Below are 16,634 nucleotides of genomic sequence, written 5' to 3' on the forward strand. Positions count from 1 at the left end.
GTGACATCACTAAGCGATATCATTCAGTGCTAGATCGTAATGTATAACAGCTAAGCACCCATGAGGCTTATGCAGAGCAGAGCGCAGACCTGTTAGCGGAGCATATCCGGAGTGTTTCTGTACTGCACATACAGACCCGCTATGCATCCGCTATGTATTCCCCATCCCACTATCTGCTGCTCTGGCCCCTCCTCCATCCCGCACAAACCTTCGAATATTAGAGGCATCCCGGATGGTGTGGGGGGGGGGGGGGGGGGGGATGGACCCTAGGAGACTGAGGGATAAATATTGCAGGTCTTGTATTTAGCTTTATACAATTATGATGCTATACCTATGGAAAAGTCCAAACCCCAGCACCCAGCGGGGATGTTCCCCAGGGATCAGACTATGGATCCCGACATTGGTAGGTGTAGGGGAGGGTGGTGGTATTTTGATGCTCCCTGCATTGCTCTGGCCTCCAAAATGTTTGCATGAAGACAGATTTCCTTTCTGCCCCGTACCTGTATGTGCTTATGGCAGTTCGGGTTAATTATCCAGAGCAATGCCGATTGTCATCTTGTCCTATTGAGGTTTCTGAAGTTCCTCAGTATGGGCCTTATTCTAATTCACTCTTTCTGACAAAATCCTTCTTAGATGGACAAAACTATGTGCACTGCAGGTGGGGCAGATGTTACTTGTGCAGAGAGAATTAGACTTGGGGTTTACTTCAAAGTGAGATCTATATTGCAGTGTAAAAATAAAGCAGCAAGTATTTACCCTGCACAGAAACAAAATAACTCCCCCAAATCTAATTCTCTCTGCACATGTTACATCTGCCCCCCTGCAGTGCACATGGTTTTGTCCATCTAAGAAGGATTTTGTCAGAAAGAGTGAACTAGAATAAGGCCCAATGTCACCATCCAGTTAATTCATTATTTATATTGTTCATTTAGGTTGCACCTAATTATCTTTCATAGGATATCGTCCATGAACTCCCTGTAATCACTAGGCAAATACTTACCTAACGATAACCTAAGCTCCGCACACACAGTCCTGTTATGTTTCTTTGACTTTATGGTCTCAGTATTTAACTAACCTAAGTGGGAGATTTATTAAAGCTTGGTGAGAGATTAACAAATCAACCAATCAGATCATGTCATTTTGACATACACACTTGGTTGATCCCCACCGCTGCCGATATCAGCTGCTGCTGGGACCGGCAGGGTTCCGGCATTAAAGGTGCCCATACACTAGTAAGATGTATCTTCAGATCTGGCTGGTTGGAACAAAAACATGGTTATGGATAAGTGACAGTTTGTCAGTTCCCCAGCATTTCCAAGCAGATGGTCAACTGTCATTTGCTCTCATCCATAACCAGGTTTTTATTCCAACCAGCCAGATCTGAAGATAAATCTGCATGTGTATGGCCACCTTTACACTTGCGGATGTCAGCGGTGGACAAGCAACATCAAGTCTAACGAGATCAGAGGTGTTGCAATATGGATGAACCGTTAGTGAACACAACAAGATCGTAAGCGATATCGTTCATTGCAGCCATCGGGACCTCCGCCGAGCATGCAGTCCCTGATGATATTGTCAGATTGTCAGCATCTTGGGCGGCATTCCGCGATGCAGTGCAGCTGAAGCAGGCAGAGCTGTTCCTCTTCATGGGCTGGTTCATCTTTAGAACGTCAGCCACAATCTGAGCCACCATTTTTTAAAGTTAAAATATTTATTTTTCAGGTCTGTTTCCTCTAGTAGTAGAATTTAAGGCAAGCATGTCCAAACTATGGCCCTCCAGCTGTTGTGAAACTACAAGTCCCATCATGCCTTGCCACAGTTTTGCTATTAGGGAATGTTAAATTGTTGCAAGGCATGCTGGGGTGTGTAGTTTCATAACTGCTGGAGGGCCATAGTTTGGGCATGCCTGGTTTAAGGCGTGTACACATGGTAAGATTTGGCATCTGCTGGCACGGGGGATGATCTAGCATCGTTCAGAACATCTCCCCGTATGTATGCCCCTGTAGTGTTCGGTGCTGGCAAGTTTTAAAAAGCAACTGTGGGATTTTTTTCTGAAATAGGCTTCATCAGGAAGCGCTGATCTGAAAGAATAGCCCTCTAATTACATTATCCCCAGCAAATTCTAAATGATTCAATTAGGAATTGAAATAGCTGTAGCATTTCAGATAAATTAATTATTTCGATCTTGTTGCATGCGTCCCTGCCGCCTGTGAAGGTCCCGCGCGGCTCACGAGGTATCGGTTGGCCATACACTGCTGCAATACATTGCAGCAGTGTACGGCTACCTTTAGAAATAAACAAACACTTTCCTGGTGAAGCAGCAATAAAATGTCAGTATCTGTTATCATTGCCCTTCATAAAAACAGGAGAGTCCAAGTATAAAGAGTATTGTGTTGTTATTTATAGCAGTGCAGTACTTCTAGTTCTAGAAACTTTTATATTTGTACCAATATTGTTGGAAAGAGAGAGGAGAGAGGAGGGGACTGATTCAGAGGCACATGCAGTCCTGGTTGGTGATGTGCTTTCTGTAGCAGCGTCTCTCAGGGTATTTACACATACACCCACCGGCAGCTTCTACAATCTTCTCCCTACTACACTAGGCGCTGCATATTCCAGGTGATCTGCACAGTGGAGTCTACTCAGGGAATGCACCAGTGGTGTCCAGATGCCTGACAATGTCTATGTCGACAGTCAGTAGGATGACGTTGACTAAAGGTCAACACAAGCAACAGATCGACACAAGCAAAAAGTCTATTTTCCTCCGAGTACTCCGATTTCTTCCTACATTCCAAACATATACTGGCAGAGTAATTGGCACCCAACAAAATTACCCCTAGAATATGTAAAATTGTAAGATTACCCTTAGAATATAGATTGTAAGCTCCACTGGTGCAGGGACTGATGTGAATGTTCAAATATTCTCTATACAGCGCTGCCGAATATGTGTGCGCTTTATAAATAATTGTAGGAAAAAAAAAAAGGTGTCAGATCTGACTTTAAAAAAGTGAGATCTATTTTGTCGGAAACGGCCGTGGATTGTCGAAACTCACGGACGCTTTTTTGACAATCCGCGGCCATTTTCACCGATCCGCCGACAGTCGGAACATTGCATTCCGGCAGTCGAGTTACAGTGGGAAGAACCGAAAACGGCCCGGTATCCCAACTGTCAGGACATTCCGACAGTCGGAATCCCAGATTGAATATCCCCCATTGTCTGTAAGCAATACCACTCTCTGCACCAGCGGAAGAGGAAGCGGCAAAGTGGAAACAGTGCAGGGGCCCCCTTTTCTATTATCTGCACCTGTATATGGGATTTGTTCCAAAATCAGCTTAAACGCAGAGTGCTTGCCATATTAATATGTAATAAAGATAACGGTTATGTGAATATGAAGCACAGTATATACATCCACCTTGGCGGATCCGGGCATTAAGGCATAGCACACGGATTTATAGCACAGGGTGCCCATTAGCACATACAATACCTGCTCGTACGCCCAGTTCAGGAGCTTGTATCTGTAAGACCTCCTCATGGGGTAGGACAAACTGTAGAACGCATGCATCACCCCCAAGAAGAAACTGAGGAGCCCAAACTGCTTCCGCCTCAGCATCCACGTGTCCAGCCACTGGGGGAACCTGCTGTACTTTGTGCTCCGATAAAGCTGGATGACGGTGGCCAATATTCCAGGCAAATACACCATAGTCAGCAGGGTGATGGCCACTCCTGGCAATACTTTGTTAACCACCAGAATTGGGATTCTGTAGAATTCATTCTTCTTATGCATCAGAAACGGGTGCAAGACTTCTCGGCTAAACGTATAGAAGAAAATGGCCAGTGATAGAGAGAATGCCACTTTTACCGGCAGGTGCCACTTGGGAAATAGTTCCATTTTCTGGCGGGAAGCCCTGGCAGAGTCCCATCCAATCACATCGTAGTACGCCGCTCTCTCGTAGTTACCAGGATCCGGGCTGCCGCTGGCCAGCTGGAAATCCATATTCTAATAAAAGGCATAGAAACGCGCAATGACAATTCGGACAATCTCATTGAGATAAAGTGGATAGAGATAAAGGGGTTGGGATCGTTTGGTCTACAGCAAATTGGTCGACAACCATTAGGTCGACATGGGGAAAGGTCGACATGGGACAAGATTGACATGGGTTTAGGTTGACAGGTCGACACAGACATTAGGTCAACATGGCCTAGGTTGACAGTCAAAATGTTGACATGGGGTTTTTCACTGTTTTTTGACCCGAATGTTAATACAGTCAACAAGGACACAGTATCCAGTGCACCGCATCCCCTCGCTGGGCACACTATTTTATTCTCCCACCACGCCCTAGTGGATGGTAGGGCATGAAATACTGCCTGTCGGCACATGTCGGCTCAAAAAACTGCGAAAACCCCCATGTCGACCTTTTGAATGTCGACCTAGACACTGACGACCTAATGCTTGTGTCGACATGATGACCTAGACCCATATCGACCTAACGGTGTCGACACAATGCAATGACTTTTCTCAAATAAAGTATGAACCAATCAGCACCTGTCCAATTCACTGAGCAACAATTGAATGGCAAAATACAATAAGTTAAAAATCCTAGACTCACTGACCCGGATCATTTTTTGGTCATAATCAGAGAATCTAGATTGTCCAATATGTTTAATTTTGCGATCATCCAACCCAGTCATCAGCAGAATGGCTGATTGGCCCAATAATTGCTGATTTACCCTTAAAGTACAACCCCCAATGACACCACAAATTCGCCTATCATTAAGCCACACCCCTAGTGGTCTGGTACCACAAGGCTATGTAGCCAGTAACATCACACATTCTCTTAACACTAGGCCATGCTCCCAAGCTTTTATATTGAGAATCTATACACAATTACGAGCACCATTAAACAAAATGAGTAAAGCTATCTAACATTACATTTAATGGTCCCATACACTTGTGCGAGGTATCACAGGCTACCATCACATGCGATACCCCGGCAAGTGAACTTGCAGCTACTTGGCTGCTGGATTGCAGCAAGTGCTGCGGTTCTGACAAATCTGTAGTGCAGTACTTTCAATCCGACCCACGGAACGCGCATCAAATCGGATGTAAAACACACATGCAATTAGCCCGATTTCATCCGATTTATCGTTCCCGATGCGTCGATAGCAGGTGAAATTGTGCAAAATCGCACTAGTGTATGGGCATCTTCACATATTCATCCATTAACATTTACAATAGTCAAATGAAACTAAATAAATCAATTTAGGTGGCTTGGGGCATTGAGGCAGGTAGGTAATGCGGTGACAGTTGATCCTCACTTTGCTTGTGACGGCCAGAAGGTTATGGTGTGTACACACGGTGAGATGTGCCGTGCAATGCGATCCCCAATGCGATCGCATCGCACGGCATGCATGCGATGGCAATACATTTTGACTGTATAGTGCAAGGCAGCCAAGACTTTCTGCAGCGGGAAACGCGCATCCGGATCGCAAGGGTTAAAACCCTTGTGATCTACATGCGATCTGTGTGCGATACCGATGCGATTCTGACTATATAGTCAGAATTGCAGGGTGATTGTACCCGTGTGTACACACCATTAATGTCAGCCGTGGCTATTGGACACCAAAGGGTAGGTCTTGTATGATGTGTCCGTTGAAAGCAATGAATTGTTCTGTTTAAAATCAATATTTTCTATTTTGTGTAAAGATGCAGCAAGTCTCCTACTCGGTTGGGAGATGAGATCCCTCCGTAAAAGAGACATGATCCCATAGCATTCGTGTAGCTGTTTGAAATGGACACAAATAAGGCAATTTCGACTGAACGTTCTTCAGTATTTACTGTATTACCCAATCCTTACATACACAACTGAAAGTATTTTGCGTTTATGAAAACAAACAAATATTGTGCTACACGTCATTTGCTTCCTGAAAAACAGCCCGAAGCTGTACGCCAGTTTCCTCAGACTCACCAACGACAACCCGTAGTTGATAAGGCAAGCTGCCAAAGCATACGCGGGGAGCTCGCTTTCCTCCTCCGTCAAGAAAACATTGGAGACCATTCTGGATCGTCACGTAGAAGAATCTCAACAAACCTGTCTTGTATACACCTGAAACATGCAAATCTATTCCAGAATGTTCTAGAAATCAAGATCGGTTGAAGTGAAAATCTATATCTATATCGAGTTTCAATTTACAGTCCTTGTGATTCGTAGCCCGGCATGTTACCACTTGGCGATCCGGCCTTCGTGTTCACAGTTCACGCCAAACAGCGTGTGTGATCAAATCTCCCACAAGTGTACATTAATGCACTTCCGAAAGCAAATCCCTTATTCAATGTAGAAAACACAACTTACACGTACGAACACACTTCCAAAGAAACACAAATACACTAACACCAGTCACATCTATTTTACGTGAACATCTGTCGTCTCCAGATAACAAATTATAATGCCCGACAAAAAAGTTGGTAGGACAGCAAATCGACTATTGTACAAAATGTGTGTACAACTGACACTAGTCCGTCCAAATGGTGTTGAGATGCTTTTCTCTGTTCTTTCCCTTTCGTCATATCACAACATTCAATAATCACTTCCTCTAACACGAGATTGTGAGGAGGGATCGCGTCTCCCAGGGATCAATTGTCACCAATCTATGTCAGAGCTATAGGAGAATGAACATCTACATGTGGAAATCATGCTATAATGGACTGTTGTGAATTATTGCACTGCAAAATAACATCCTATGAAGAAAGTATTAGTTAGACGCGGGCACACTATTTCTTTGTCAAGTAGGAGTTATGTACTAAGTAACTGTTCAGTGCAATTAAGACGTGGTGGTTATTGGAGAGGCAGACAAATGAGGAGGCGTAGAACAGAAGCTGTGTCTTCTGCTTTTATACATCTATTCTTAGGAACACACGCAAAGCACAACAAAGGCAGGAACGTTTTCCTCTGAACCAGACAGGAGTGGGGACAGATGTATGCATTAGTAATGTTCCCATCTGAGCTGGTAGACCGTATTGCTTCATGTACTGTACAGGAGTTGCATTTTAAGAGGAAGTGGTTAAATAGGAGCAGATAAATCACTGTGAAACACAATGCAAACCTAATGTTATAATGTAACAATTGATGTAGGTAGAACTGATGCATGGCTGGATTACTGGTCACATGAGCCTGGGGCTGAAAAGATTAAAGGGCTTATACTGAGAAGGGGAGGAGCTGTGACCATAGCTGTGTGGGTGTGGCCAGAGCCACGTGGGCGTTTACACCTTTATTAAAATCTGCGAAGTCTCAATAAATATATAAATATTATACAACAATAAAAAGGGCAATATCCTATTTATGCTTAATGGGCATGACAGTATTATTAATCACTATAATGCATGGTTGCCGACTTTCTGGCTGCTCTCTCCGGAAGAGAGCAGCCAGCTCAGTATGGCAGGGGGGGGCGGGGCCAAAGCCGGGAGGAAAAAGGGGCTGAGCCACGGCTGTGATGAACAGTTTAGGGGCGTGGCTAGATCGAGGGCGTCATTTTAGCCACGCCCCCCATGCAATGCCGGTATTTTATGCATTGCACTGCGGGGAGCGGGGTTTAAGTGACGCGATCGCGTCATTTGACCCGCGGAACCCCCCACGGACCTCCGCTGGAGATTCAGGACAATGCGGGAGGGTTGCCGTCCTTTCCGGGGGGGGGGGGGGGGCTGGGAGGGAGACCCGATTTCTGGTTGACCCTGCTATAATGGGTCAACCAGAAAGTGCCTATTGTTATTGTTTTACGTAAAAAAAAAAAAACGGAAAGAAGGCTTTGTCAGTTCACTAAGTGCTAATATCTGTATTATTAAAATTTTCAGAGAAGTAGCGACTGCAGCTATATGATCACTAAATACAAAAAGGACACAAGGAAGACGAGTGACTAACACAATATCTTCATTGTTCTCTAAGCTAAAGGAAATGTAAATCAATAATGAGGCAAAGGCAAATCGAGGGCACTGGTGTAACCCAATTATGGAAGCCATCCCAATCTCCCATTAATGAGGCCAGAAAACAATGGCGTGGAGCCAGCACTGTACGTAGTCTCATCAGCATAGTCTGAATTCAGTCCAGTAACCAATTTTGAGGTTCTGCACATACGTATAGCTAGGTCGTTAGAGTTATCACCCAGTTGGCCCCGCAACAAGGCTGACAGGACGACAGCGCTAGCGAAAGGAATACCCACATACTGGGCATTCACTCTGAGCAATGTCATTCTGATTCAGTCGGCAACTACAGTACATATCAGTCTTGTGTTTTCTCTTCTCTTGGGAATGTTCTGTAGGAATATCCTTCTGTAGGGATCAGTCTTCCTCCCAGGAACCTCCTATAAGATCTAGGAGATCCGTATCCTTCTGTGCAGGTGCTCCAGTGGTGGGTAATGGTCCCCTTCCATTGGACTCTACAAACATCATAAACTGCTGCTTCGCTACCCAATTAAAATGTCCACACAGCCCATTAGTCTCTGGATGATCAAGCCTAGTGACTGTGGGCGAGATGTACTAAGCCATGAGAAGTGATCAAATCTAAAGTGATAAACGGTACTTGTTTCCTAGCACGGCCACAACGATCATGATCGTGGGCATCGTGAGGAAAAATGCCCACGATTTCCCCATAGGGAACAATGTTAAATGCCTCAATTTAGCCGCGATGCCCCCGATTTCCCATAGGAAACAATGTTAAATGGGTCAATTTACCCAAATCATCATAGGGAACAATGTTAAATGGGCCATAAACCCCCCAAAACACCCCTGAATAGTGAAATGTCCCCCCAAAAGTAGTTTACGCCACCCCACGATCAACGCGAACCCGAAGCGTGGCGAGCGCGAGGCCGCGAGGGGCGGCGGTACGCGTCCTCCGACCTTTTCATACCCCCACTATCCACGTCGGCGTGGAGTTGAGAATAGAATAGTGTGGCGAGCGCAGCGAGCCACCGAGCCCGAAGCGTGGCGAGCGCAGCGTGCCCCGCGAGGGGCCGCGGATACCTGTGAAGGGACGCGTTTACCTGTGAAGGTATCCGCGTCCCCTCGCCACGCTTCGGGCTCGGTGACTCGCTGCGCTCGCCACACTATTCAATTCTCAACTCCACGCCGACGTGGATAGTGGGGGTATGAAAAGGTCGGAGGACGCGGGCTCGCCACGCTTCGGGTTCGCGTTGATCGTGGGGTGGCGTAAACTACTTTTGGGGGGACATTTCACTGTTCTGGGGTGTTTTGGGGGCTTTCTGGCCCATTTACCATTGTTCCCTATGATGATTTGGTGAAATTGAGGCATTTAACATTGTTCCCTATGGGAAATCGGGGGCATCGCGGGTACATTGAGCCATTTAACATTGTTTCCTCTGGGGAAATCGGGGGCATCGCGTCTGGACCATTTAAGCCTTTTTTAGCCGCATACGACGCGACCGACGCGATTTTGACTTTTTTCAATGCATTTCAATGGGAAAATTGGGTGCATCGCGTCGGTCGCGTCGTATACCACTAAAAATGACACCCGATGCCCGCGATTGTGGCCGTGCTAGGAAACAAGTACCTGATAAACCACCAATCACCTCATAACTGTCAGTTTGCAAGCACTGCCTGTAGCATGGCAGTTAGGAGCTGATTGGCTGGTGGTTTATCACCCTGCATTTTATGACAGATACAAGTTGGACGTGAACTGGGTCCCTTGATCTATACAGAAATCTCAAATTCACAAGGAGATAGGCTGGGGGACAATCTGACACTGGGGGAGAGCAGTGGTATAGGGTTCACAGTCGGGATCCCGACAGTCATTAGTCCGGCCAGTCGGGGTCCCGATGTAGGGCTAATGACTGTCGACAGACAGCATGGTGAGCGAAGCAAAGCCCCTTGCAGGCTCGCTGCGCTCGCCATTCTATTCTCCCTCTATGGGGGGGTCACGGACCCCCACAAGGGAGAATAGCCGTGGCCGTCGGGAACCCGTCTGTCAGTGTTTTAACAGTCGGGACCCCGACTTCAGGTAAATGACGGTCAGGATCCCAACTGTCGGGACCCCGTCCGGTAACGTTTATACATTAGAGAGTTCTCTTTAAATTACAAATATTCTAAAATAATGACTAACTGATGATTACCTGCCTCTATGGATGTTTCCCTGTTGAATTAAACATATTGATTCTGATAGGACATTCCTTCATGTCCTTGTTATCAGCATTGGCAGTCTGACACACCCGGGCAGCATGGGTACAGAGCTGGAACAGAGGCTCCCCGTCTCTTACAGTACTTGGCAGAACACACAGTAGTTGCTTTGGCTGACAGCAGCGGCAGCTGGTGCTGGTAATCTCACATTCTCCTATCCGAACCTAACTGCCAGCACACTGGGGATTACGCTGCAAACGCGGCTGTAGCACTAGTCTGATAAAATGAGCTAATTTTCACATCCAGATAATTGATGCTAATATATGCTTACGTTATACACACGGCAGGCATCTGTAGCATTTACTGTGATCATATATTACCAGTCTATGATTGGAGTCTGGTTCCCTCCATTGTCTGGGTGCCCAGACATCCTCTGCTACATGGAAGTTGTGCCCCTCCACATCTTTTATGGGTGACGGCTGCAGCTAAAAAAAAAAAAAAAAAAAAAAGGTAAATGCCATTAAGCAAACAAAAATTAATTAGGTACCATTGTTGTCCTAATGATTGTGTCGACATTAGCCATGGTGATCTACTTCATCTGTCGCCATAATCTCCTTTAGGGATCGACCTAGTGTATGTCCTATGACCTTCGACCCTTACCCCTCTGTAGACTCCGATTATTAATTAACATTTTGTATGGACAAAATTGGAAATGGTCAAGTAACAGAGACATTTGTGTCTTGTAGTGTGATTCGTTGTCCCTGATGGTGTCTAGGTCTATGTGGGGGCTATATAGTAACTTATATTTATCATTACTGCTAGCCATCATTTATAAAGCAGCAGCAACATACACAGCGCTAAGGATACCCGTTTCACACCAGAAAATGCAGGGACTTACCCAGGGACACGGTTCCCGGATCATGCAGGGACATTCCTGGGTTAGCCCCTTTCACACCAGCCTAGTCCCTGCATTTTCTGGTGTGAGGGTTGAGAATGCTCTGGATTCATCGTTGTTTTGGGGGCGAATCGGGCTGTTTTCACTCTCTGTGGTGAATCTTTTTCATTAAAAATCTGATTCACCCTATTCAATGCTCACTGTTCGCCAAAAGCGAGCAGTGAATGCCAGCCAGTTCTCGCTGCAAGTCGCTGGAGTATTTCAATGGGGTTTTCACATGGATTCGCCGAGAGTGTATTCAATGCTAAAATGGACAACTGCTTTCTCCATGATCTTCATCGTGATTCACGGTTTTGCATTTGACATCTTTTTAAGGTGAACTAGAATGTGATTTTTTTTTAAATAAAAGTTGTTGTTTTTTGTGTCAAAAAATCATCAATTTAAATATTTGAAGGGTCATGCTATTTGCATGAATATATACTGAATAAAAAAAAATTTCCACATGACGTCAGCAGGGGGGCGGAGAGCCGCTCATTAATATTCACTGCGCTGGGTCCCGCTCATTACATATGTGCGAGCAGGACCAGCGCAGTGCTCCCCGCACCTCCCTGCCTGGCCAGTCTCCTCGGGGAGGCAGCTTCTGCTGCCTGTGTCCCCGCCAGCCCTCCTTCTCCCCCCTGCTGCTGTGTGCAGCGTGCGGCACAGGCAGGGAGGCTTCCATCTCCCGGTCTTCCGCCACCCTCTGGCTCCCTGTGTCATTTGCCGGGGGAATACAAATTTGCCATCAGGGGCAGAGCGCCCCTGACGGGTTGAATAGGGGGAGAGGGAGAATGTGCAGTGAATACTAAACAGGCGGAGGGGCACCCGGCAGCTCTATGTCCAGAGTGACGGGCAGCGGCACGGTAGCGGCCGGGATACCAGGTAAGTACCTTTCACACCGGCCTGTATCCAGGGCTGGTCCCAGGAGCAACCCTGCTAGCTAGAAGGGTTGATATCCCGGGACATTGGTCCCAGGATTTTGACTCGGGAACCTTTTACACCAGCACTAGTAGCGTGTTGTTCCTGGGCCCAACCCAGGATTAGTCTGGTGTGAAAGTGGTATCAGAGATACATGCAAAAAACACGTCTAGATACAAAAGGATGACAGGCACAACTTTGTGTAGTCATGTGTACACATTACAATACTTTGTACCAAGGTCTACGCGAATGAACGTGAACTGAAAATAAAATATATGGTGACCATTTAGGGGTTATAAGAACAGTAGGTGGCCTGGTGGTGCAGTATTTGGATGCAGCTAGTCCAGGCTTGCCTACCCTCCCGGAATGACCGGGAGTCTCCTAAAAAATCGGGTCCCCCTCCCACCCCCCCGGGATGGCTGGGCAAATCTCCCGCAATTTTCTTGGAGCCCAGACACCCCCTTCTCCGCAACTACAACTGCTGGGCTAAAATTACTTAAATTGACGCATTTCGCGTCATTTAAGCCCCGTTTTCACGGACCCGCGAATTACGGCTTTTTGTGTGGAATGGGGGCGGGGCTTCATCACATTAGCCTCTCCCCTGCATCCCCCACCATGTCTGTTAAGGCTTCTCCCAGAGAGGAAATCTAAAAGGTAGGCAACTATGAGCTAGTCTGCATGCAAAAAGCCTCAAAGCAACAAAGCCTGTGCACAGCCTCCTCCTCTCTACACAGCACCAGCACAGCGCTGCAGAGTCTGCGCATTAGAGGGCTCACACCCTACTGCACATGTGAAGTTCTTCGGAAAAATGGCACTGTGGACATTTTTTCCCGGGAATTTCCATAGCCCAGCTGCTGGCATTGCCGGAGGGTAAAGGCCCCCATACACGGACAAGTCAAACTTCTTTTCCTTGAACTGATCTGGCAACTTCCCGGGAGTGCTCATCTGACTTTTTTCTAAATACACCACCACACCTATTTTTTTAGTTTTAAATTAATCAAATATATAGAACTTGTTATGCAGCAGATATATAGATAGGGGGAAGCAGATACCTCCCTTTCCAGTCAATCTATTTCTCTTCAGTGTTCCAGATCTATTGGAATAATTCAGGCCTGATCGCACGGCTGCGAATTTGCACAGCGGACGATTATAGACTGCACATGCGTACAGGACGCAGTACGCATGCGCTACTTTTTCTAAATTGCTGGAGTGTAGTGGGAGTGCTAAGAACAACTCAGGCCTGATTAGGGAGTTGTCTGGAAAACTGCTAGGCGTGCCTGAGAGTCTAGGGGAGGGTGCGTGACATCAGCTCTAGATCAGGTATGTCTTTTTCCATCGCACCGCAGAGTAAAGGTCCATACTGGGCGACTATGCCCCACGTGTATGGACAGGGAGGGGAAAGCCCGGTGCTGACGGCGGGGGGAGGGCGGCTTTGCATAGTGCAGAGCTATGCAAAGCCGTCCTCAAAGCCGCTCATCTGCCAGTAATACCAGTAGATGAGCCGCTTTCCTGGGCGGCTTTGAGCTGAAAGCAGCTCAAACTGGGTGTTTTGAGCGACTTTAAGCTCAAAGTCGTCCAGTGTGTATGGGCCTTAAGTCTCTGGCTAGTCTGAGCCTGCAATTACTTGTGGCCAGTGTAACAATCATTAGATGCAGAGCCTGTTACGGTGGGTTTTGGACATATCGCACGGCTTCCAATAGATTTGTAGCTGACATTAATGTGCGGGATTTCAGGGCAGCAGCTTAACTGAACGCTCCCTGCTGAGAATTCATGGCCGTGCGAACAGGGCTGATTTACCCCCAATATTCCATCAATACGATACTGCATATTATCCATTTGAAAACAGAGGGATACAAGAAAGCCCCAATAGTGCACTTATGTTACAGTTACCGGAAAGTCCGGGTCTATGACAGTGGATTTCCAGGCGCTAGGTGCGACACCATGAGCTGAGCCGGAGATTCCGGAGCCTAGGTCTCCATACAACCTACCTACATGCTCTCAGATCACGTTTTACCAGTGTTCCTGATGTGACATATATTTTAAAACAATTTATTGATCAACATAATATTTATCAGTAAAAAAAACACATACGTGCATTCTCCCAAACATGCAAACACCACTTTATTAAATATAAAGTAAAACATTTCCGTTCTTCGTATAGTCCAAATGGTAAACAAAACAGTGATTTCTTGTTTCCTTAACTTCTCTCTGTCATAGGGCCTAATTCAGAACTGATCGCTGGGCTGCTATTTTTTGGAGCCCTGCAATCAGGTAATCCTCGCCCGCTGCGGTGAAATCCCGCCCCGTGCAAGCCTGCAAATTGCTTAGCATGGTTCTTGAAAATTAGCTGGATCAGTGATTAGCTGCAAATCTATTAGTAAGACACTCACCATCCAATTATATTTTCAGTGTGCGCAGACTGTGCTTAGCCCAGGACTTACACGGTGGCTGCGATAGAAGCGGTCGGATCAGAGCGCTGATGTAACACAACTTCCCCCGAAAAGCCAGACACTCACATAAAAGGGGTGGTTACCACCCACAAATCCCTTCTTCCTGACAGCGTCTATTCTCGTATGAAAATGAGGCCGCGGCTAATTAGCATAAGCCGCACCCTCATTTGCATACACCCCACCCCCTTTTCGAGTGTCCCTATTTATGAAGCAAAGAAGTTGGGAGGTATGTTGCCTCGCACATGTACTACGGGCTTCCAGCACTGTGGGGTTGCTGCCTGAAACTGGCTGCTGAAAGCTCAGAAACAAGCGGATGCTGCCACATAATAGGCAATGACACTCCAAGGTAGGGTCAGACTAACAATGGGGCAGATGGAGCTCCAGCTCCAGGCCTCCAGATTAAAATAGGCCCATTATTGTGGCAGCATGATAATCACCCGCTGGAGCAGGCATCATTCGTAGCGAAGGGCCAAAATGAGAGATATTAAAAATATTGCACCTTGTGTACGAACCTTTAAATCTCACCCATGGTGCAATGTACACTGCAATAAACTGTGCTCCACCTGTACAGATTTGTTCTACAGTCATCACTGATTAGTTTGGCCATAGACTTATTTGTGTTCGCATGGAGGAGAATAGATTTCTCAATTTACAAATAATGATATTATCTGTAGGTGCTGATTAAGAACAGAGATAATAAAATAGAGATAGATGAAGAACATAGGCTTCTGGGTTTATAAGCTTCTGGCAGAGTATATTATTATTGTAGAACCTGTTGCGCTAGAATGGTGAATATGAAATAAATATACTACTTTATTACTGATCTAGCGGATGTATCGGAGAATTCCGAGCGCTTACAAAGAACAATGGGATTTATATCTCCGGACGCATCATTTGACTGCACAACACAAAGCCTGTTCTCTCCCACCCCTAGCTGGTTCCCTTCCTCTCTCCACGTAGAACAAAAGCAACATATAGACGAAGACACAAGATTCAGGTTACAAATGTAGGCTGCAACATACGAATGATTGAGAAAAACTGCAAAAGTATAAAAACACAGCAGCAATATAGGAATCCCTTATATATTTGGCTACATCTGTCAATCATCCTCAGAGTGTGTCTATAACGCTGGGCGGGGGTCACACATGAAACTCCACCCCCCACCCAGCCTTATAGACGCACATCAAATAGTAGCCAAATATATGAGAGTAGCCAAATATATGAGAGATTGCCCCTGCACTACACACCGCAATAACGCCCACCTATAATATACACCGCACACCTACATTCCCCACTTAAAACACATACACGCTCCCTCTGCCCCGGCACCTGCGCTCAGGGCAGTCTCGCGGGATCTCGCGATGCGCCCACACACTTTTACGGCAGCACAATCCAAGTCTCGCGGGAACTCCGCGTGCCACCCCAGCATATGCTCCGCACAGACAGTGCAGACCCGTGCGGCCCGCTACCTCCTACTGCCATATCACAGTGCTCATCCCTGAACAGGCGCCTTTACCCTGCTCCCGCTGCCTGGCACCCCCTCCTGCCACTATAGTACTGTGGCCGATGCCTGCCACCACCGGCCGCCGCGGAGACTAAACGCCCACTCCCCTCTAACCTGCCTGTCCGCCGACACCAGGCCAGCACCAAAGAACAGAACACTGCCCACTCTACCACCAACGGATAACAGGTACCTTTTTGCCTATATTGTAACTACAGCACAACTACTAACACCCCTTCATGGTCCCACAATCCACCCTCCATACAAAATTAATACCACCCACCCTCTTTCCACCACTATACCACCAACCCATGCACTTTACACCTACCTAAACATACACCACAGCAACAACATCCATAACCCAACATACCCCTACCCCACAACACAATTCACCCACACACACTATCTTTCAATCACTATAGCAACAACGCTTACACTCTACACACAGCCAAAGGCCCACATTTTATTGGGGCGTAGCCCCCTACGACGGTGTGAAGAGCGCCTGTAGGGCGCGATGAATCACCATATATATACACCCTTGAAGAGAACTGGATAGGATCCAGTTCGAAACAGCTGTCGGGTCAGCTGTGATGTTGTAATACCCTCACTGTCACTACTGCTGTAACCATGCTGCGAATATACGGTTTTTTCAAATTCAACTGAGTGCTGGTCTATCTCCTTTCCCTCTGCAAGGCAGGGTAAGTGCTATATAT

The 16,634-nt window shown here is 46.6% G+C and overlaps 1 protein-coding gene across 5 annotated transcripts in view; it reads right to left on the bottom strand.

Annotated features, from left to right (window-relative positions):
- Positions 1-16,634, bottom strand: part of STEAP1 (STEAP family member 1) — a 30,195-nt gene that overhangs the window by 6,336 nt on the left and 7,225 nt on the right. For 2 of the 5 annotated variants that reach the window (XM_083189358.1, XM_083189359.1), the window contains exons 3-4: positions 10,499-10,603; positions 3,483-3,995 (exon numbers count right to left, since the gene is read on the bottom strand). In XM_083189358.1, coding sequence (XP_083045484.1) covers positions 3,483-3,995; positions 10,499-10,603 — 618 coding nt within the window. Of the gene's footprint in view, positions 1-3,482; positions 3,996-10,449; positions 10,604-16,634 lie in introns of those variants that run through there. The other 3 variants (XM_083189361.1, XM_083189362.1, XM_083189360.1) reach the window with 2 other exon arrangements.

Source organism: Crinia signifera, chromosome 5, assembly GCF_055691185.1.
Source record: "Crinia signifera chromosome 5, ASM5569118v1, whole genome shotgun sequence".
Taxonomy (NCBI): Eukaryota; Metazoa; Chordata; class Amphibia; order Anura; family Myobatrachidae; genus Crinia; species Crinia signifera.